The sequence below is a fragment of the Artemia sp. Qi Xiang Cuo genome, chromosome 9, assembly GCF_049724085.1.
Source record: "Artemia sp. Qi Xiang Cuo chromosome 9, ASM4972408v1, whole genome shotgun sequence".
NCBI lineage: Eukaryota > Metazoa > Arthropoda > Branchiopoda > Anostraca > Artemiidae > Artemia > Artemia sp. Qi Xiang Cuo.
Genome location: NC_142802.1, coordinates 35,625,738 through 35,649,987, shown reverse-complemented (window position 1 = coordinate 35,649,987; position 24,250 = coordinate 35,625,738). Strand labels below are relative to the sequence as shown.

The following is a 24,250-nucleotide window of genomic DNA, read 5'->3' as shown; positions in this document are numbered from 1 at the left end:
CATATTTTTTTTTCACTTTCTAAGGGGGCTGGGGGGGAGAGTAAACAAGAACAGAAGTTGTAAACCTATAATCAAGAGAACCATGGAGATTATAATGGTTCAGTTTCTACGCCTCTCAGCTTTTCAACTCCAGAAATGGCACCGAAAAGCGTAATTCTTGGTGTCATTTGTCACTTTCGGATGGTGTTATCAAGATGGATAAGAGTCTCTGAATATAAAGTCATAAGTCACAATTGCAAAGATTTACATTGTGAAGCGATAAATTTGCGATTTTAAGCAATCCCCATGTTTGAAAGCAAATTAGTCATTACGACTAGAAAAACATCAAATTTCTGCTGTATTTAGGTCTATTTTTCGGAGAACAAATACCCTCACAGATAGGAGATGCTTCAATCCCTTTAGCCTCCTCTTTCTGGGGTAAGAGCTCGGTCCCAACTAAAATGAATATCTTCTCTCGATCCGATATATATATATATATATATATATATATATATATATATATATATATATATATATATATATATATATAGTCATTATATATATATATATATATATATATATATATATATATATATATATATATATATATATAGTATTGCAATGAAGTTGTAACACTTATCATACTTATGTGGAAAAATTGAAGATTTTCATGCACGGAGAAGTTTACATTTAATTGCTTAAAAAGCAAAAAAATGGTAATTACAAAAATATTTGTATACATTTTGACAAGGTATTACAACAATTCAAAAACCTTAAAAAAGAAAACCGAAAGTTTGAAGCTTAGTAAACAATCAGGTATTATAAATCGTAGACAAAAGGTATTATAAATCGGACTTGCTTCAATAATCAAATACTTTTGAAAAGAACGTAGTGTGAAAAAGCACTGAATTACTTGAAGAGCAAAAAACTGGTAATGGCAGAAATATTTCTAAATATTTTAACGAGGGATTATAGCAACTCAAAAACCTTAAAAAAGAAAGCAAAAAGTTTGAAGCTTTTTAGACAATTGGTGTTACATATCAGTATGAAAAACTTATCTAGAGGTAGACCAAAAAACCGTAATTTACAAGTGTTATAAATGATAATTCGTTGGAAGAAAAAAAAAGTTTTTGTCCAGCCACCTGAACAATTGACAAATCTACAAACTGGACCATCATGTAAGACCAGACGAATAAGGGCAGCTAAAGCAAACGGCATTAGCATTAAGCTCGCAATGGGGGAAAATCAACAACCTGGACTTTCAAATGAGACAAGACCCAAAAAACAAAAAATTTGCAAGTGTTATAAATGATAATTCGTTGGAAGAAAAAAAAAGTTTTTGCCCCATCACCTGAACAATTAACAAATCTACAACCTGGACCATCATGTAAGAGTAGACCAATAAGGGCAGCTAAAGCAAAGGGCACAGGCAAATTGTTTGAAATAATGAAAATCCATTAGGAAGAAGAAAGGAAAATAGGGCTAGAAGATAAGCAACAACGAGATTCAAAACGTGCCAAAATTGAAAATGACAGCGATGAGAAAAAAAGTGATGATTCTTTGGAACCATCTGAACTATCAAACGTGACAAGACCAAGCGAACATCCCGAACAAACTAAATTCACAATGGGTGAAAATCAACAACCTGGACTATCAAATGAGACGGGGCATGCATCAAGCCATGGCTAATTGTAAAAAAAGCCCAGGCAGATAGTCTGAGTGAGTGAATTAAAATTAAAATCAAGTAGTTGCGGGCACGCATCAAGCCATAACTAATTGTAGAAAAAGCCAAGACAGATAGTCTGAGTTTTTCTTCGTTGGAAGAAAAAGAAGTTTTTGTCCCGCCACCTGAAAAATTAACCAATCTACAACCTGGAACATCGTGTAAAACTAGACCGATAAGGGCAGCTAAAACAAAGACCATTGACAAATTGCCTGAAGTGATGAAAATCCATAATGAAGAAGAAAGAAAAATAGGGTAAAAAGATAAGCGATAGCGAGAATCAAAATGTGCCAAAATTGAAAATGATAGTTATGATGATTGGGTTTGGAATTTTGACATTGATAAAGTCATCAATACTTACCATGGCTTTATTAAGACAAAATTCGGCTTTATGTTTTTCATAATGACAAAAGACAAAACAAGGCAAAAGTTAAAGGCCCAATAGCAAAAAAAAGAACATAATTTTATAAAGGCACTAATTTTATTTAAAGATCATTTAAAATGTTTTACTTGTTAAATTAAAATCAAGTAGTTGCGGGCCTCAAGCCATGGCTAGGCCTAACTGTAGAAAAAGCCAAGACAGATAGTCGGAGAGAGTGAGAGGGAAATCTGGCATAAGCCCTTTTTAGGATTGTATAAAAATGATGTCATTTCATTTGTTGATAGATAAGACTATCTATTATCCGTCCATAGGTCATTCCTAGGGCAGAACTAGGTAGATAGTCATAGAGCTAAGGGATGAGAGATTGGACTGATTTTGGGTTGATGCGTGACGGACAATGTCCACTGGACTTGTATGCAAAATTTGGGACTGAATTTGCTTTGACTCATAGGCGAATAAGTGAAACCAAAGCCTAATAGGCTTGGCCACTTGCAGTCTAAAGGTGGAATACCGTGTAGTAGGATTGATACATAACCAGCAAAATAACCATTCAAGGGGATGATTGATGCAAATGAAGCACAGATAAATGTGATTAGAAAACCAGTGAAAGTAAGAATAGCAAGAGCTAAAGAAAAAGGCGTGAAACAAATGACAGCGAGAATCATACTGAATTGTAAACGAAATTTTAAATAGTGATCTGTGGTTAGAAACTGGAAAAGCCGTATCTGTTATCTACGTATAATGTCTTAAGAAATTAGGTGAGATGAAGTATGAATCTAAACTGCTAAAGAAAAAGGCGTGGAGAAAACTTTCTGAGGTAAAGATAAAAAAATGGACAATGAAATCTGCGGTTGGAAAACAATCGCTGTTCCTTGTTTTCCAACCGTAGATTTCATTGTCCATTTTTTTTTATCACCTTTACCTCAGAAAGTTTCTTCCACACCTTTTTCTTTAGCAGTTTAGATTCATACATCATCTCACTATTAAAGAATGAAGCCTAAAACGAACAGAAATTAGATAAATCATGGCTAAAAGACATACAACAAGTAACAATATAAATGAATAAATAAATCTTACAAGCGAGTAATGCTTAAATTGAATATGCAAATCAAGCTTAAAACGAAAAATAAATATTTTGCTATTGAAGTATAAATGAAACCCAGAACGAACAGAAGTTAAATAAACAATCACCGTAAACAAACATACAATAGATACTAATATAAAAGAAATCTTAAAACAAGTCAAACTTAAATTGAATATACAAATCAAGCTTGAAAAGAACGAAAATCACTACAAATCAGAGTTAGGGTATCGCCTCCTCTCACTTTAAAAGTCTAAAACCTACTGCGTCATTGGCGCTTTACTGAAAACTATATGTGTCTTGAACAGTCTTGGAAAGTATAAACAAAATCAAACTGAATATTTGATACACAATGATACTAATTGTTGAAAGATCCATCAGTTCAGGAATTTATTTCGCTGTAATTTTATTTTTATTTTCAATGCTGGAAGAACTGGAAAAGAAAATATTTGTAATATAATTCGTTTTCAGTTAATAGCCAATGACGCAATAGGCTTTTGGTTTTATTTACAGTTAAGGAAGAGGGCAGTATCCAAACTCTTGTTTGTAGTGAAACTGTATTCGTCTTGAACAACTTTAGAAAGAACTAATAAATTAAACTGAATATTTGATGTATAATGATATTAATTGCTGAAAGCTCATCAGCTCAAAATTTTACTATAATTTTAATGTTTATTTTCAATACTATGTACAAAAGGAAATATTTGTAATGAAATTGGTTTTCAATAAAACGCCAATGACGCAGAAGGTTTTAGATTTTTGCAGTGAGAGAAGTAGGTGATACCCAAACTCTTGTTTGTGGTGATTTTTGTTCATTTCAAGCTTTATTTGCATATTCAATTTAAGTTTCACTCATTTTAAGATTTATTTATTCATTTATATTAGTATCTATTGTATGTTTGTTTACTTTGATTGTTTATTTAAGTTCTGTTCGTTTTGGGTTTTATTTATACTTCAAGAGCCAAATATTTTTTTTTGCTTTAAGCTTGATTCGCATATTCAATTTAAGCATTACACGCTTTAAGGTTTATTTATTCATTAATATTATTACTTGTTGTATGTTTTTTTTTTGCTATGATTGTTTGTTTAATTTCTGTTCCTTTTGGTTTCATTTATTCGTTAATGGTAATTTCTGGTCATTTTGAGTTTGAATTTTAGCAGGTATTTGTATCTGCTGATCTTAAGTTTAAAATGGCCTTTACTTTTCTTTGAAAAACTTCTTTGTCAGAAAGTTTTTTTTTAATTCATTTTTGTTCGTTTTTGATTCAAAAAGTTGCAAGTTTTTAAACATTCCTTATTTCAAAATCAAAATTTTTTTTCAACATCAAATGTTTATTGAAGTATCAAAACTAATATCAAAGATCAAAGTAACAATGTCAAAACAAAAAAATAAAAAAGTAAAGAAGGCTTCAAAGTAACAATAAGTAACTCACATAACTTATAGCCCTTGCACCGTAAATCGAAGTTGCCACGTAAATCACTAAATACAAGTATGGATGTAAACATAGATCGGATGAGTTTTGGAAAAAAAAAACATGGATGGGGGGGGGGGGGCTAGTTGACCTCTGATCTCTTCTGACTCTGAAATAGTGAACTAAAACTTTTAATTTCCAATCAAATGAGCCCTCTCTGAATTTTATACGCGTATCCCATCTAAAAGAACCATATTTGCCCCCAGGGAATAACTTAACGCCTGCTCCCGGGCCTTGGGGAGGGGGGGGTATCGACACCAGATTTTTTATTATCTGACCTTTGAACTATTTTTGACAAAATGGCTTTCTCAAAATTTTTATCTAATGCATTTGGGGAAAAAAAGGCGTGGGAGGAGCTCCGATCACTTTTAACTCTTAAAAAGTGAACTAGAACTTTCACTTTTCAATCAAATGAGCCCTCTATGAAGTATATATGAGCATCCCTTCCATAAGAACCATAAATACCCCCAGGGCATAACTCAACGCCTGCCCCGAGCCCTGGGGGTTGTGTCGACAACAGAGTTTTTGTTATCTAACCTTTTAACTATTTTTAACAAAATGGCTATCTCAAAATTTGTATCTGATACAATTGAGGAAAAAAGGGCATGGAGCGGGAGGGGGGGGGGGTTCCCTCTGATCCCTTTTGACTCTTAAAAGGTGAACTAGAACTTTCGCTTTCCAAACAAATGAGCCCTCTCTGAAGTTGATACGAGAATCCCTTCCATAAGAACCATATATGCCCCCAGGGCATAACTTACAATACCTGCCCCCGGTTCCTGGGGGTTGTGTCGACACAGAAAATGTCGTTATCTGACCCTTGAACTATTTTTAATAGAGTGACTATCTCAAAATTTTTATCTGATGCATTTGGGGGAAAAAGGACTTGGGGGGGGGGGGCTAGCTGCCCTCAGATCACTTTTGACTCTTCAAAAGTGAACTGCAACTTTCAATTTCCAATCAAATGAGCCCTCTCTGAAGTTTATACGAGCATCCCTTCCATAAGAACCTTATATGCCCCCAGGGCATAACTTACAGAGCCTGCGCACGGGCCCTGGGTGGTTGTGTCGACATCGGAGTTTTGTTATCTGACCTTTGATCTACTTAAAAAAATGGCTATCTCAAAATTTTTATCTGATGCATTTGGGGAAAAAGCCTTCGGGGGGGGGGGGGGGTAGTTGCCCCTCGATAACTTTTGACTCTTAAAAAGGACACTAGAACTCTCAATTTCCAATCAAATGAGCCCCCTTTGAAGTTTATACAACGACCCCTTCCATATGAAGTGTCTTGTATGGTCTTTACTATAGGCAACGCTATAGCGTTGCCACTGATTGTATGAAAATGATGCCATTTTCAATTGTTGATAGATAGTCTATCATCCATCCATCCATCCTAAAGGAGAAAAGATATACTATCTTTATAAGTGAGCAATAATTGTGTATATATTTATTATGTATGTTCTCGAAAACGGCTCCATATTTTTTCGGGAAAATTGGTATCTTGAGATATTCTCGCATTAAAAACAAACGATCTAGATAGGTCAGAAGTCTGAGAAAATTCGGCAAGAGCCTTAATTTTGGCTATTGCAAATGACGTCATGTAGTATGTTATTACATCATATAAGCATTTCTTATGACATCATATAAGCATTTTCTTATGTGCTGTCATGTAAAGCATAAATAAGATTGTCGACTTTCCAACGTATCCGTTATTTACATAATATAATGTCTATTGGAACGCCCCAAAAACGAGAATTTGCACCATCAATTGCGACAACACCAATACGGGCAGCTAAAGCAAAGGTCATTGCTAAGTTCTCTGAAATAATCAAAACCCAAAAATGTGTCAAAAATGAAAAAGAAGAGCTTAGATACGGGCGGTTAGAAGATATACAAAAACAACAATTAAACCGCATGTCAAAAACGAAATGTAGAGCAGAGACCCATGTGGTTGGAAAACATCTAACACCAAGCAGGTGAGCAATTCAAAACTTAAAATGAGGAGCAAAGACACACATGTTTAGAATAAAAGTGATGATATTTCAAAAATGAAAATGATGAGCAAAGACACACATGGTTAGAAGACATGCGACACCGAGCATGCGAGGGAGTCAAAAATGAAAATGAAGAGCAAATACACACGCGGTTAGAAGAACAGCGGAGGCATTTCAAAAATGAAAATGAAGAGCAAATACACGCGCAAGAACAGCGGTGGCATATCAAAAATAAAAATGAAGATTAAGACCAAAATTGAAGACCAAGATTATTAGGTTTTGAATTTTGACATGGATAAGGTTATCAATGCCTGCCATACCTTTGAAAATCAAACACCTGCTGGACTAGATAAATCGCTGGAAGAAAAAAAGGTTATTATCCCGCTACCTGAAGATGAGGCAAAAGAAAAAGTTTTTGTCCCACCGCCTGAACAATTAAAAGGAATAAAGGTTCGGCGATATGTCTTTCATAATGACAAAAGACAAGCCGAGGCAAAAGTTAAAGGTCCAATAAAAAACATAATTTCACAAAGGCACTACTTCTAGTTTAACGCCCATTTCAACATCGTGACTTCAATAAAAGGCTCAAACTGTCAGTGTTTAGTAGACAAGCAACAATTAGAATCCATATATAAAAGCCTGCCGCATGCCAAGTGCCCGGTACTATATATATATATATATATATATATATATATATATATATATATAAATATATAAATATATATATATATATATATATATATATATATATATATATATATATATATATATATATATATATATATATATATATATATATATATATATATATATATATATATATATATATATATATATATATATATATATATATATATATATATATATATTGAAAAACCATGAAATTTAAAGTGCAGACAATGAGACGCCTGCTGTGAGGAACTCCCACACCCCAAAATATCCTGATTTTTGCAAGTTTTGACTTTTTCGTAATTCTGACGGGTGTTCGAACTTCCTCCCCCACCAAATAAAATCCTTTGTATGTGCATGGTGTAGACTTATACTTCGGATGATATGTTCCTAGTTTCTTTAATAATGAGCTCTATATCTTTTTTTGAGTAATGAGAAATGATGCCAAATTTTTCCCAGCTCTAACATTTTCCTTCCCAGTTTGTTTTCTCTGGATGGAAAGTGTGACCTTTTTATTGCACCTAAGAGCCGACTAAACAAAAGCTAATTTGTGTACATGCCATAAAAGGATACGATTTGTTTTTTCTTCAGAAGTGGGATGGAGAACTATTTTCTCCTGTAGATAGCATAGAGGGAAACTTCATCAGAATCTCCTAGTCTGTATAACAAAAAGAAGGCCAGAGTTTTCGAAGACTATAGAATTATTACAATAAACAGACATAGAAAAAATATGTCAAATTTTAATACAAGCTAAAAGTTAATAAGTAGTTTTGCAGGTATCATGTCCTGTAATAAAAATTAAACTCTTAAGATAACAAACAAGTGAATATGCCACGGCCCAACGATTTTTGAAAAAGCGAGAGTTTCAAAATAACATCATCAGGGCCCAAACCTAAGAGCTTGACTCACAACTCAAAATGAAAAAGAATTAGAAATTGAAAAAATAAAGTTTCTCTGGGGAGGAGGAAGAGAGAGAAAGAGTTTTTTGGGGTCTTTCTCTTCTCTCTCTCTCGCTGAAATAAGTAATATTTCAGCGAAAATATAGTAACCTATTCGAAAAGGATTGCGATGTCCTGTTATAAGATTCAGGGGTGCGCAGAACCGAAAAAAAAAGTTGAAAAATCTCCTGTTTCAGTGTCTTAAGAAAAAGAAAATGCTTGAAAAACCACCATCGGTGGAAGAAAAACTCCCCGGTAACTAACGCAAGTTAATACCTATAGACTAAAACAGACACTGTAAAACTCTTTCAAAGTGTTTTTATGTAGACGTTACCTAACCAGACAAACAAAGTAACAAACTCGATTCCAATATATTTCTTTATCATTATAAACAGGTTGCGTTTAAAAAGTTATTTCGGTTTATTCCAAATTTCTTTGTTTCATAATTTTATTTATCCTACTTTACACCAAAGTGAAGACACCCTTCATTCAGCTCCACATTGCAATAAATATGTACTTTTTATTTAGAGTTTTAAGCCTTATTTTTGCTTAACTGTAAACTAATGATAAAGGGAGATATAACCTTTGGCTAGGTTAAGAAATCGCTTTAAAGAAACAGGGGAGCTACAAGCTTTCGGTATTTGAGGTTTCTTCTGGGGATAACAATTTTCACTAGATATGTAGAAAATAAAAATTATACCGAGGATTTTGTAATCAAGAAAATCACGATTACAGCTGGTAGAGAAACAAAAACAAAGCTATCAGCCGGTATCAGCCAAAATAAATCAGCCAAAATAAATAAGAAATCAAGTGAAGAAATTTCACTAGTTAACATTTTTTCCCATTCCTTTCAATGTCTTTCCAATTTACGAAAACATTACCACGAATATTTGAAAAAAAAAGAAGCCAACTCAAAGTGATAATACCCAAATACTGGCCAAAACTATTTTTGACAGTTGAACGCCATTACAGCAACCAGCAACTTTTACATTTATCGTAAAGAACCAATATTGTAACCAACTAATATTATAAGAGCCAATAATGTAAAGAACCAAAGAACAAATATTGTAAAGAACCAATATTGTAACCAACTAATATTGTAAGAACCAAAAATATAAAGAACCAAAGAACCGATATTGTAACTGTAACTAACCAATATTGAAAAATGGTATGTAGACAGCGCCTTTAAATTCATAGAAAATAGTTAATTGGAGTTAAGTTAACAACACAAATCTGAGAAAAATCCTCTAAATTTGCAAACATATTTTAAGAGAGTAATAAAAAACGTTCTAAAATGCGTAGTAAAAAACACGCATCGAATAAAAGTGCGTTACAGGAATCGTGGAATTGCTGTTTCAACAACGTATCGGAATATAACTTTTCTACCTATACTACTACTACTAACAACTCACCGCAGCCCCACGCCGCCTGAGGCCAACACAGCCACGCACGCTCCACCTCCATCCCAATCCATTCAAAGCCTCCCTTTTACATCCTCCCACGAAGTTTCCATTTCCTTTAAATATTTCTTTATGACGACCTCCCACCCCAGATGAGGACGACCTGCTTTCCGTTTAGCCCTAGACGGTTGGCCGAAAAGAACAATCTTCGGCAATCTGTCATCCTTCATCCGCACAACGTGCCCTAGCCACCTCAACCTTTCTTTCATTATATAGAACTAAAACATTATCTGATATACAAATAACTTGTTAAGACTACATAAGAACATGCGCAAACATTGGCTTTTACTGCTGCAAAACCAACATCAAAAAATTTGAAACTACTCTAATATAATATAAATATATAAATATAATATAAATCTTACCAGCTATCCCCCCCCCCCCAATTAAATGAATAATGAATCAAGTTTTCTTGAGCATAACCTGAATTAAAATATGCATTGAAAATCCTAGTCGTCAGTTCTATTGTTCAAATATATTAATTGTATGTGTCTTATGTATACAGGATGCTCAGCTCAAAATAAACCAGCTGTGCAGGTAAAGCGAACCTAATGTTCAACGATTTCACGGTTATGTATATCAGCATATTTCAGCTATTTCAAGCATTGTCGTATGTCCCACACAAAGTACCGCAATTAACTGTTAGCTTGTAAATTATTAGCTAAACAATTTAGAATTTATCTCAAAAATGTGTATTGTCTGACAGTAGCCACCATGTGTCGCTTACAAAGCTTACAAGAGTAACTTAGGTTGCTCCATCAAATCGAGCTCTATAAGGGATAGTGCAATTCTAACGCAAATAGTCACCGGTGAGACATTCGTCAAAAGCAACCTTGGTAGAAGAACTATGCTCCAGAGTTTTATCTGATTTAATTCAGATGAACTACATCTTTTGAAATACCGTTAAACAATGCAAATAATGAAGAATTGACAGTAAAAAAAAAAAAGGTTAGAATAAAGCAACTTTGACTAGTAGTCAAGAAGAAAAAGGACAAGAAACTTACTTAGTATATCCATGCATATTCTGTACAGGATGATCAGTCTTTCACTGTCTGTCAAATGATCCAGCATGAATGTGTATATTCTGAAGCGTAAATTAGATTTCACATCGCCGGATATACAAAAAAGCCTTTTTTCTTCTTGAGACTGATCAAATCGGTTAAAAGCCCCATGCTCCTTAAATTAAAAATCTGTATAATTCGCATTAAGTGATGGAAAGCTGCTCTTGAAGCTGCGATATACCAGGGTCCTTTTGCAAAAAGATATAGTGGATATTTTCATATTTCACACTTGAAAGAAAGAGAATTTTGACCTACAGAGATACAGCGTTACATGTATATTCGCATACATTCTTATAAGGTGAAGAGAATTATTATAATCTTCGTGAACATCAAATGAATTGATTTGTGTAGAATGTATTCCTTACATACTTTGTAATGATGGTGATTTCACTGTGTCGTATGATTCACAGAATAGTACCAGCAGGAGTGTTAAATGATATGGCCCACGACTTGAATAACACATTTGAGGTATTTAATTCCCATAAAAGCAAATTAAAGTAAATACAACTATCCCAACCTGAAGACAATTTTTCCTGTAATTTGCAAATCTAAAGAGTTCAAATTGACATAGATCATCGTCGTAAAACCGAAAATTCAAACATATGCTGCTAAGATCATTCTATACTTATACTTGAATAGCTGCAGTCAGTTATTAAAACGAAACAAAATTTAGTACCAAAAATATAAAGAAATGAAGAAACAAAACAAATCTTCAAAAAAAACATGCTAATTTTATCCATTATAACTTTACAAATTTTGAATTAGACGTTAAATGGGAACAATAAAATTAAAACTGAGGCAGATTAAAACATATTAATGCATAAGAAGTTGGAGATTTTCTCACTCCTCTTAACGACAATTAAGATTTAACTTAGATCTTTACAAATACACAAGAGTACAACAAGAGTACAGTCTGATATATCCGAACCTATTTCAGTAAAGAAGGGAGTCAGGCAAGGTGGTGTGCTGTCTCCATATATTTTTAAAACTGTGCTTGCGGTCTGTTTCTGAATGCTGTCTCCTACTGTGTTTTTAGAAAATACTGCTGTTAGTCACATTGCCTATGCTGATGATATTCTGCTAGTTAGTCATGCTAGGTCAGACCTCACAAAAGATCCAAATATTTTGATTAATGCTTTGAGTATGATTGGGCTTTCTGTAATGCTTCAAAATGCAAGTTTCTGTGTTTTAATATATCTAAACTAGCTCCTCCTTTACATGTGGGTACAATGCCACTCAAGTTTGTCTCAAAGTTGAAATGGCTTGGGATTGCATTTTCTGATACACTTTCGACTACATGCTCGTCTCTGGTTGCTAGTGCTCTGCAGTGTATTCGCTTCTTATATGGTAAAATCTTGCCTAATAGAGGGAGGTATAGGTGCCGAGGCTTATGTAAACTTTACTATAGTTTTTGTTATCCTACAATTCTTTTTCTTTCCGGTTTGCAGCCTTTAATGCGCAAAAAACGTCAAAAAAGAGGCTATTTTAGATATTGTAAATTCCTGCTATATTTACCAAGGTGGTACAGAAATCATAAGATTATTTCTCATTTTGGACTTATCCACCCTTTAGTGCTGCTTGACAACATCGCTAAGGACCTGAGGACCAATACTTCTAGGAAGGTATTTGCCAGTGACCCCCTAACTTATTTTTTTCCAGATTAGAGATTTATAAATATTGTTATGTTACTTGTGTTATGTTTTTCTTATTATTTCCTTGTGGATAATATTATTCTGTTTTTTTCTTTTTTACTCCGCATTTATTTTATATTGCGGGTTATAAACAAACAAACAAACAAACAATAAAAAGAGAGAAAAGTTTTATTGCATAAAGTTTAAAAATTTAAGTAATTCTTCCTTTCGAAACATGTTAATTTTTAATAATGAAGAATTGACAAAGTATTTAGAGCCATAAAGTGTATAAGCACACGCGTCACATGAATTCATTTAGGAAAGCCCCCCCCCCCAAAAAAAATAGGTAAATTATGTGGAGAATATAAAGACTTTTGAGAAAGATACGGAAAGGGAACCATTTTAGAGATAAAATCTGTTTCCTTCCCCTCACCTGGCCTGGAAAAAATATCTGAGAATGATAATGAATTCCAATTTGACATTAAAAAAAACATCCCACACTCAAATCAATGATATCCGAAATTTAGTCTCGTACAAAATAATACTAAAACTACTTTTAAGATAACAACATTTTCAGGAAAACCTAGAAAAAAGCTTAAATAATAAAAAGGTCATCAGTTACCGACAATGAGAAACAGAAAAGAAGTCACTAAATGTTATCAAACCTGGAACCACTTTGATTGAAATTTCCTAGCACAGCTGAAATAAGGAAACTTTGCAAACTCCATCGCGGGAATTAGCATTCCAGGCCAGAGGAAGATCGAATGGCAGAACAAGTTTGTAAAACCAAGTTGTTAAAGGGAGAGCTGCTAGAAATGTGCTGAAATATATCTTAATTCAACTTTTGATTGGTTTATATTTGTGGTACAAATTAACAAACTTGCGATGAACTAGAATTCCTATTAGAATGTCATTTTTTAAGCTAAATATTAAGAAAAAAATAAAGAGTAGTAAAACTGAAAATTTGTGCTTAAGTTAGAAACTTAAAAACTCGATTAACACATTTTTTAACTTTTTTTTGGAAGATCAGCCTAACTGACGGACAAACATCTCTAACATAAAGTAGGGTGATCAGAAGAAAGAAAAGAAACCAAACAAAGCACCATACCTCTTTCTCTTAGAATAAAATACAGAAAATCACACAAAACACTAAATGTTTTCTGAAAGACTTCACCCCTCCCCCCAGCAAAAATTATTAACTCGCCCAACCAATACAGACAAAACTGAAACAGCCTTTCCATTTTTCTTCCTCTGATATTTCTAAGAGTGGATGGTTGTCAGTGAGAAAAGGGAGGTTTCAACAAAAAGGATGATTTAAGCAGCAGTTTCTCCACATCTCCACAAAAATAGAAAAAAAAGAAAGAAAAATTGATATGCTATGATATTAAGAGTCTAGTTAGCTCTTCTTGTATTTTATAATAAATTATAAGGCAAGAGAAACAAATTTAGTTTAAAAACATAAATATTTACGTATAGATTGAGTTTCTTTTCCTGCCCCTAGTAAAACTTTTTCCTGCAATGATTTTCAGTAATTTGAGCACATATCTGTATGCTATCTAGTTGTATTTTGTTTCTAGATATTCTAGTCTCCAAATATCCTTTTTAGATTTAAAGGGCAAAAAGCGGAATCTAAAATCCCTCCAAAAAGAAAAATCAATATCTTTCAGAAAAAAAAACTTTCCAAAAGCTGGAACTATTTTGAATATTTTACAAAACAAGGGGAAGAGGGGCATTCTGTAGTAGGTTTGCACATTTGACGAATTACCCTCTCTTAAAAAGAAAACAGAGAAGTGAGTCAGAGCACACATATCGAAGTTTTTAATAGCTTTAATATGTATTACTAAATTCATTCCGGATACAGGCCATTGGGTTAAAGTTTGAGGGGTATCTTCAGAAAGGAGATGATGCAAATTTTGATTAAAAATTTGATAAGAAATACCATAACATCCATACAAAGTGTATTTGGTCCTCATTGTATTTGCTGCCAGAAAAATTCGGGAATAGGATAATTTTCTCGTGCATTTAAACCTACCTACCTAAAAAAAAAAAGAAGAAAAAGCAAAGAACCCAGAAGTGAACGGGACCCATTTAAAAAGCTTAATGTCATACAGTGAGTTGCAGTGCAGAAACAAATAACTAAAAAGAGAGAATATTTAAAGATTATCATTAAGGAACTTATAAAATTTAAGAGTCATCTTGAACCAAAGTAACTAATAGCACTTATGGTTATGCCATCAATAGTGTGGACCGTATTAATTTTATCTCCGGGTAAATATACTGATTTTTATAGATTAATCATTATGCATTTAGAAGCAAAATTGAGCCCTGAATTTGAATATATATACAAACATTGTGAAATCCTATAAAAATTCTTATGAAATTAAACTTAAGAAGGTTTCCCCAATACAACCTTTTACGCAAGATTATAAAACATGATGGGAACACTCAAAGTTTAACACACTAGGTTCTAAGAAATTTTTCGTTTCAATTCTTGGCGTTAACAAAAAAGTAAAACCGTGGATAGTTCTAGTTAAATTTTTGAATTTAGCTGTCCAAAACATCCGAATTTTGCGAAAAAAAAAACTTTTAAAGTTTATCATGCACTAGGTATTGAGAATAGAAAAATTCACGTAATTGATTAAAATTAGCACAAGAAATCCGTTAGAAACCTCATGATTATTTAACAAAAGAAACTCAATTTTGTGGAACAGCGTTATGCATGGATGACAAGATTTAATGATAGCAACTTTTACCTGTTTCCTGAAGAAGCGCCCAAAGGCTCGAACTCCCATACACGATGTTAAGTGTCAAATGCGGTTATTTGCTTTAGATTTATTTTACATTCTTTTATTTGCATCTATCACGTCTTTCCAGCTCCACAGAAGATCCTTAGTTGTATTCCAGCTTTCGTGTCTTATCCCTCTAACCGTTATCTTTGGAACTCAAGTAACATTCAAGTTCCTTCCAATCCCTCGATTTGATCAAAGTTTAAACTGCGGCATATGGTTTGAAATAGCCTATCTGGACCGACCTGAAGAGTTCAATTATTTGACGCCTTTAAACAAACGACAGAACATACTTAGTTTCACTTTGGTTTCTTTATCTATATTATATTTCCACTTGTGATTTTTTCTTCGATAGACCAACGATGGACAACCTCGACCTAGATCAACTTACAAACTAGCGCATCTAAGTTTTTTTTCTCTCTTCTCTATCTCAGCAACATTGTTCGATGCAGTATTAGTAACTAAGTAAATGCGTGTTTGTCTCCCCCTTTAACAAGGCCATTTTGTCTTTTAGAGGATGTTAAGGGAATTTATTGTTTTATTTCATTTAATATTTTGAAAATCAACGGGTTCTATCCTATTAGCCACTCTGGATCATATCGAGTACATGCGTATACACAGCAAAGCTTAGGTGGAGACTAACACAGAACCGTCCAATAGTCCTCAAAAAACTTATAGAAAACTAAACTACTCAAGGAGCCACATAATATTTGCACACAAGTCAGTGACAAACCCAGTGAACACAAACTATTGTGCCATTTGCAATTTACAGCTCCAACGCTCCAACTCTAACTCCTGAAGTCTTTAAGGCAATTGGCTGAGATTACCCTTAATTTTCAACCTTATTATAACTCTGACCCCGAGTAGAACAATTTTAAGTGCCAAACTTGAATATTGCATATTGGTAGTATTTCTTAGCGTAGACTTTTTGACCTCATTCGTATCTCGTCACTACCAAGTAAAAGTTATACTCATCTTGATCTATTAATTTTTGAGATGACAATCCCAAATAATTAGATTGAAAAGTTTGTAAAGTTACTGGAGTCGACGTTTAGTTCGACACCGACTCAGACCACAAATCCTAAGTGTTAAAGCAATGCTTTCTGCTCCCAACTCCAATTTCAAGGCCCTAATTTCAAACAAATCAGATTCTGTAGACATGCTTCTAACTACAAAGAAGGCGTGACTACACCTAGTATTTATGAAATTTATTAAATTTTTTAAGAAATTTTTCCTAAGAATTTTACAAAAATTTAAAAGAATTTTATTTAAAATTTTTAAGAACTAAAATTTTTTAAGACTTTATTAAAATTTACTCATACCTGATGACCATTGAAATGGAAGATACTTTCAACGAAATGCTGAGACAATATCTTTGGCTTCCTAGGCAACAGTCTCTGAGTTATATAGTACACGGCCATCTCCTTCATTTTGGGATCTTCATCAATTACCTGAAAAATAATACCAATATTAGGTTCCGAACATCAAAAGAGTAAATGTTACCGATAAACGAGGAACTGAGCAATCGACTATCATAATGAGGAAAATAATACTTCTTAATGACATTAGCTCTATAATTGGTATTGGACAAGATTTTTGATAATTCTTGACAAGTATTTGTTTAGAGACGGAAAATGTTTACCAAAATTTTGGAAAAGACCAGAAAAAAAGGAAAAACAAAAAGAACACACAGGCCAGGATCATGACAAACTGACAAATTAAAGTAAAGGTATTTAAGATAATCAATGAATTGTCCATTCCTGTCAATCTTTTACTTATAAGTATGGAGAAGCCTAATATCCATTTTCAGCTTCTCTAATGCCACTTCTTTTTACCACCTTTTACTTAACTTTCTTTCAGTGTCTGTCCCCAATCAAAATTTTAGATGCTTATTTCGACCCCTTCTTCTCATTCGATTTGCCTCAAAATTTGTGTACACTATTGTTTTACCTCACATTTAATATTCTGATTATATTTGGATCTCAAAAATGTTTAATCATCCCACAATTTAGTCTATTAATTCAGAAAAATCATCATTCACCATATATTTCTTAGTTTTTATTTTTGAATCTGTCGAATTTAAAACCAGAAAGAGGTAAATAAATGCTTTATATAAAAAAAAAATCACGTTTTGCAAATGGACTAAACGGGGGAAAATTTTTTTTCGGTTCTAAAAAATACTTTTGGTATACATCCTTCAAAATTTTCTGTATATTTTGAATTTTGTGAACTCTCTTACTCAAACTTAAAAAAAATTTAAACATGGTTCGCATTTTACTTAAATAAAGAACTGAATTTGTCATCCACAGCATTCATAAAATTATGCTTGTATGATAAATAGTTAGATATCAAAAGGTAGTTGATTGAAAATGCACACCATGTTTTAATTTTTAGTGAAAAAATTCACAATATTCAGAAAATTTTGAAGTATGTATATTCTTCAGTATTCTTCAGAACCGAAAATTTATTTCCCCATTTCTAGTCCTTTTGTAAAACGTGGTTTTTTAAAAGTTTTCTTTTATTTTCTATAAAGTGTTTATTTTTCAGTATTTTAATACTACTAAAATCAACCTGCGTGCGATTACTTTCACTAGATACTGAAAACATGACAAAATTCAAATTCCAATTTCCTGGCAAAGTATTCACCATATATGGAATATTGAAATGCTTTTCGAAACCTAAGGGTATCAAAATACTCAAAAAGGTTCTGGCTTCAGGGAATGGTGCCCACAGGAATTACATAAGGTCGACAAAGCTGCTCACGATCTTACTCGACCCAAATCCGTTCAGAGATTCTCTTTAAGTAGGGAGATTCCTTTAAATTCCTTTAAAGCCGCTGCAATAGGCTCTTCCTACCCCATCCGCAAATTTCCTGCTTTTCGTTTGGGCACAGATGGGTCGCAAAAATGTACAATTTAAGATAAACCATCATCCTTCATTTATTAAACATGATCTAGTCATCTTAGCCTGTCCTTAATTGTAGCCCTAGAAAACAGGATCGAACCACTATTTTTGCAGAATTATGTGTTTGGCATACTGTCACCTAGAACTATCCTCGGTACTACCTCACTGAAACATCTAACTTAACTTCTACAGCCTTTCAAAGCACCCAATATTTGAAGCAATACTTGTTCATTTTCATGAGTGGCATCTAACATCCTAATCTTAGTTACAAGACTTGTCTTCCTATTCTTCTAGACGTGTTTCAACTGCAAAAAAAAAACACCCCGCACCTTTGCTATTCTACTTTTCACCCCTTCAATGCATTCACCATCATTATTAATAACGCTACCTATGTAAGCAAAGCAACCTACTCGACCGATCTCCTTGCATCAGGTCTTCACCCTCATTTACTCCTAATTTAAGCAAAATTCTCTTCTTAGCATTAACTTTCACACTATTCTTGGGACTTCAACTCTCAAAACCTCCAAGAATTCATTCATTTCCCTAAAATTTTATCTAGGACGCTTAAACCATCTGTACCGTCTTGCAAGTCTTGGAGAGTTCACTATTATTAATGTAAGTGCAAAAACTAAGGGGACACATCCTCTCCTATTCCCAAGATGACATTGCTCTTATCTTAAAACTTTACCTAAAGCCACTCATTACAGGTATCATCATGATAAGTAATTTGCATTCTACCAAAATCCAGTTAATGCTTTTTACAAGAAATCATAGAATCACTCAAGTCCAGTCAATGCTTCATAGAAGTAATCATAGAAGCATTACTAGACTCACTCTTATCCCCCTTCTTCTACAAAACTTTAATTAAAGTCTTCCTAAAATAATGAGGTACTTCCCTTTTACCGAAAACTATTCTTAGAATTTTGGACATCTCATCTCTAACTTCGAAAATACCATATTTCAAACATTAATTTACCATAATATCAATGTTCCTTATTAATTTTCAGACCCTTCAGTACCATCCATAACTTTTCCTTACTAAATAAATATTCCTTCACTTCTAAATTACAAAAATATTTCTCACGATTTTCTGCGTCATTACCGACGATTTTATCATAGTTTAGTACATTCTCAAAACGTTCTCTCCTTTGCTCCTTAACCCACTCTTTATCAATAATTGATGCACTGTTCTTATCCTTAACAGGACTAGTCCGGACTGATTACTTCCTTTCGAATGCTAACATGCCAACATAATATCTCCATTATGCCGTCTGGCTACAGATTCCAGAGCCTCAGCAATTTCACTCATAGTCTCGATTGTACTTCTCCTTAGTACATACGTTAATGCCTTCTCTATTTTCCACTTATTCTCGTAAGATCTATCAACAAGAAATTTCTTCACAAAATCCCTCTCTTCTCTACCAAACTTTTAACTTTTTCGCTAATTTGCCAACTTCCCTTCCTAAGACATCTTCTGCTGTTCCTCAAAATTTTTTTTATAGAATCATTCCACCCATCTTCGACACTATCAAATTTTCGACACTAAATCGACACTATCAAGCTATCAGTATCTTTACTTTGAACATTATTAACAGCGCCCCTATGTAACTCAGTTTTCTGTGTCAATCCTGCCATAAGGCACCAATGAGGGGGTAAGTGTCTCCCTAGAGTTTGAGCAATATAATTTTTGTATATTTTCATATAAAAAAAGACCCCACTCTAGACTTTCAAAAACAACTTTTTGCTTCATTAGTAAAAAAAGAGAATAAACCCCCCCCCTCCCCTAGATTTTACTGAATTGGCATTTCTGACCCCGCCGGTTTTCGACTTGCAATAACATAATCGATGTGTTTAGTCGTCTAACTGTCATGTGAATGCATTTTTAGCTTAGGGCAGCTTTATGACGGAACACCTATTCAGTATAAGTAGATTATTGTCCCTTCAAAGCTGTAGCAGTCTATTACCATTTCTATTTCCCTTCCTCCAGCAAATCTCCCTATTCTAGGATATCATACATCCCTATTTTTACCAGCCTGGGTATTAGAATCCCCTAATTAAAGTACTCTATTTCCATGATAAAAATAAGTGTAACTATTTACAGGTACAGATATTTTACAATAAAAACGCAACTGTGATCGCAGATTCCTCTTTTTGAGGAAGAAGCGGAAACGCCTCTTCTTTGAACCTGACAAAAATGGGCTTTGTATCTTTAGTTAAGAAGGCTCCGCATCACTGGCAAGTATATAAATGAAAATCATAATCAATGAAAATCATAAAGTGCGAGTATTTTCCAAGAAAACTGCGAGAATTTCAAAACTGAACTCTTGACTCGTGAAAAGCTAAATTTTAGCAATACTTTTGTCTGCACAGTAAACTTAATCTAGATAAGAATAGTTTATATTTCCCAAGCTGCTTTCCTAATATAGTCAATGCGAGCAGGTCCCGTCTTGAAAGATCTAAAAACAAAAGAACCTAGTTCATCGACTTTTGAAACATGAACTGGAAGGAAGTTCATATCGAAAATTAATTTTTGGGATTCCTTGGAAAGGATAGAATTGCAATAGAAAACTGTTAAGGCTCGTGATCTCTGGGAGAAAAAAAGAAAGAAAAAGCTATTCTTAAGGAAATGACGCGGTAGAATAACTTGAATGACAGACCTCAGTCAAACACGTACGTTTTAACTACATTAACAGAAGAAACATGTCCTATTTTTCTAGTCTTAACAAAACTAAAAGAATTATTTCTGCAAAGCAAATACAGGTCAAACAGCTGGGACTCAAAATTGATCTATCTTTACTAACTGGTCCCCTTTCCAAGTCTTTTCAATCATTTCTTTGAAATAAAGGTAGGAGCGAGCCCCCAGGCCAAGAGCAACGAGGCCCCCAGGTTAATGAGCAAAATAAACTTTAATCAAATTTAATCTAACTTAAATATTTGAACAATAATTGAAAGAAGTTAGTTTTGCCTCTTTAAAAAATTCAGAAATTTAAAAAGAATTTTAATTGCACAAAATGATCTTCATCCCAATGTTTATTAATTCCATGGATAAATAATTTAAAATACTTAGTATGAATTAAAAATGTATTTGTGATGTTTTATCAATCGAAGACCTTGACGATACAATTTTCTATCTTTTGGGCTTAGATATTAGAGTAAACGCCGACAAATGACAAGGCCCAAAAACTCAGAAAAATTTTCATCACTGCATTAAGCTACAAAGTACAACTGATAGCTTTTCTTTCTCCTTCTTTATCAATCCCATTAACCATAAGAGGCGCCCTGGTTAGCTTTATTATTTGGCATTTATTACAGCATCCAATCTTCTCTGTATGTTTGAGAGCAGCAAAACAAAACAGTCATTTACAAAATCACATTTCCTTAGGCGACAATAGGAACAATAGCACTAATCAGAAAACATTAGAAACTAGATAAGAAAATCTAAGCTTTACCAATTTAACAAGGACTTAATAGGGGTTAAGAATTAACCCTAGCGGTGCAAGCAGCAGAAGGGTTTGATCTGAACACTGACACTAAAAACATTATAGAGGCCCTCCAGACCGAGAGGTCGTTCGTGATTTACCTCCGGTAAAATTACTTGAGTTTCTGATCATCTAAGTTTCCTGTATTCTTTGACTTTTAAACAGTTCGTGGTTAGCGAACTGTGAGCAAGGAACGAGTTTGCCCCAACAGTAACCGAAACTCTAAAAGAAGAAATTTTGAATAATTAAAACATCAAAAGAATTGGTTTTTTATGCTAATTAAAAAAAAAAATAATTTTTTTTGGAAAAGTGGTGAAGCACCCCCAAAGAATCAAGGGATTTTATTAAAAATTAAACCATCAGATTAAGCACATCGGAGAATTCCACTGTCGAGGTTTCAAGCTTCTACTTACAAAAATAGAGAATTTCGTATTTTTCCCAAAAGAAAGGTCACGGATGCGTGTTTATTTTTTTCTTTTTCCTAAGGGGTGATTTTATCAAACCAATGGTCCTAGAAGATTGGCAGAGGGCTCGTTCAAATGGAAATTAACAGTTCATGTGTCCCTTTTAAGTGACCAAAAAGATTAGAGGGCAACTAGCCTCCTTTCATGCCCCCTTTTCCCCAAAGACATCCTATCACAATTTTCAGATAGCTGTTTTGTAAAAAATAGTTGAAAGGTTCAATAACTATGCCTCTGGGGATAACAAGACCCCCTACAATCCCTGGGGAAAGGACGGAATTTGTCCATTATTTGCATATGGCATATGTTATTTGTAAATATACCGAATTTTTTCAGGTGGGGGGGGGGGGATTTCCATGGAGGCGGGAGGGGATTTTCCGGCCTGATTAAAAAAATTGAAATAAAATAAAAACAATTTTTTCAACTGAAAGTAAGGAGCAACATTAAAACTTAACACGAAAAGAAATTATTCCGTATATGAGAGGGGTTGCCCATAAAAGAGCTAAATTTAGCTCTTTAAGCTAAATTTTGACTTTTTTCTCCCAATGTTTTAAGAACGACTGCTGAAACACAAGGGCCGTTAATTTGGGATAAGAGGTTATTTAAAGCACTAAAAAACTTTGGCTTAATGATCAAGAGATTGAGGAGCGGGTACCCCCTTACAATACGAATAATTTCTGTTCCTTTTCAATTTTGCTCCTTACTTTCAGTTGAAAAAAACTTCTTTTTTATTTTAATAACTTACATAGAATCAGACTTATTCTGCGACACACAAACATTACTCGCAGTACATACAGATGGATAATAAAATTAAAAACTAATAATAACAAAATTTTCTCCACAAAAAAAATCCACGAAAAGCACTATATCACCAAGCCCATTTAAAGACCTGATTTAGCATCGAGCGCCATTTCATGTTAATATTGACAATTAAGAAAAAAAAAAACCTTAAAAGAAGGACTAAAATACTCAATCTTAGATTACTCATGTACTTTCAACAGTGGTGTTTTTCATAACATTTAGCTGGGCAATCCAAGTCAAATCAGAGTAAACTGGGGTAGTCAAAACAATAGCATTATAAATAAAAAAGGAGATATTTGATGATTTTAAAAATAAAATATTCTAATTATTAATCTAAAAAAAGCCAAGGATAGGCTAATTATTATTCGTAAAATTAGTTAATTCTTTATCTGTCTTAACCTCAAATTACTGGGCCTCAAGTAGACAACAAGTCCACTAGATGGAAAAAAACGTCAAAAAATCCCCAAATTTAGCAACTCCTGTTGTATATCACCAAAACAAGAGAAAATCATTGTAGTAAGTGACAAACCGCCAGTGGTGACCGCTTTGTATTAGGCTATGCAACAATTATAATCCTTCTTATATCTTGTAGAAGAGAATATAATTTTCTTTAAAATAAAAATTTTAAATGAAAAATCTATTAGCTCATTAGTCATAGCTGAATCAAATAACAGCTATTCCAGGTAATTTCGTAGAAACAACACTCGATCCGGCGCCATTCACCCCTAATTTCATCTTTTTCAGCTAGAGAAATAACAAGGACTTTCAGGTAACCAACACTCAGGAAAAAGTACATTAACATAGACAAGTACTTTGCCTTTATTAAAAAAGAGCTAATCTAATATTAGATACTGTCTTGCGAAGAAATACAAAATAGTATTGATGTCGACAGCCTATGCTACTTGCTGAAGGAAACAAAGAAATAAGGAGGAAGAAGAATATATTTACACGAAGAAGAATATATTTTTATTATCTACCGAGGAGAAGAAATTTTAACTTTTCTTATAACAAGAGAAAACAAAGTTGATGAATTCAAAGAAAACCCTAGGATAAAATAAGCGATATATGTCATTTTAAACAAGCACAAACATATGGAATAGTGACTGAATGTGAGTTTTCTTCTTTTTTTTTAATAGGATTTGTGTGTTTCTTTTCGTTTTTTTTTATCTTGTCACAAAGTTTTTTTTTCTGTTGATAATAGCTTCTGGATGTGAAGTCAAAATATTCGAACTTTTATTTACTATTTGAACATTTTTGTTTTGTTTTCGCAAAGCTTTTACTGCCTTAGTAAAAGTTTCATTCGTTTCCCAAAATTTTGATGGACTTTGTCTTAAGGAGTACAGGAAAGGCAATGGGGGACCACGGAATCAAATGGGGAGGAAAAAGTCTCCCGGACTTAGATTATGCTGATGATTTCATCCTGGATGAAAGTG

At 33.5% G+C, this 24,250-nt stretch overlaps 1 protein-coding gene across 1 annotated transcript in view; it reads right to left on the bottom strand.

Annotated features, from left to right (window-relative positions):
• LOC148948607 (condensin-2 complex subunit D3-like) overlaps nucleotides 1-24,250 on the bottom strand; it is a 155,899-nt gene that overhangs the window by 40,907 nt on the left and 90,742 nt on the right. Inside the window, exons 10-11 of the mRNA XM_089094006.1 lie at nucleotides 16,495-16,623; nucleotides 10,699-10,870 (exon numbers count right to left, since the gene is read on the bottom strand). Coding sequence (XP_088950132.1) covers nucleotides 10,699-10,870; nucleotides 16,495-16,623 — 301 coding nt within the window. The remainder of the gene's footprint in view (nucleotides 1-10,698; nucleotides 10,871-16,494; nucleotides 16,624-24,250) is intronic.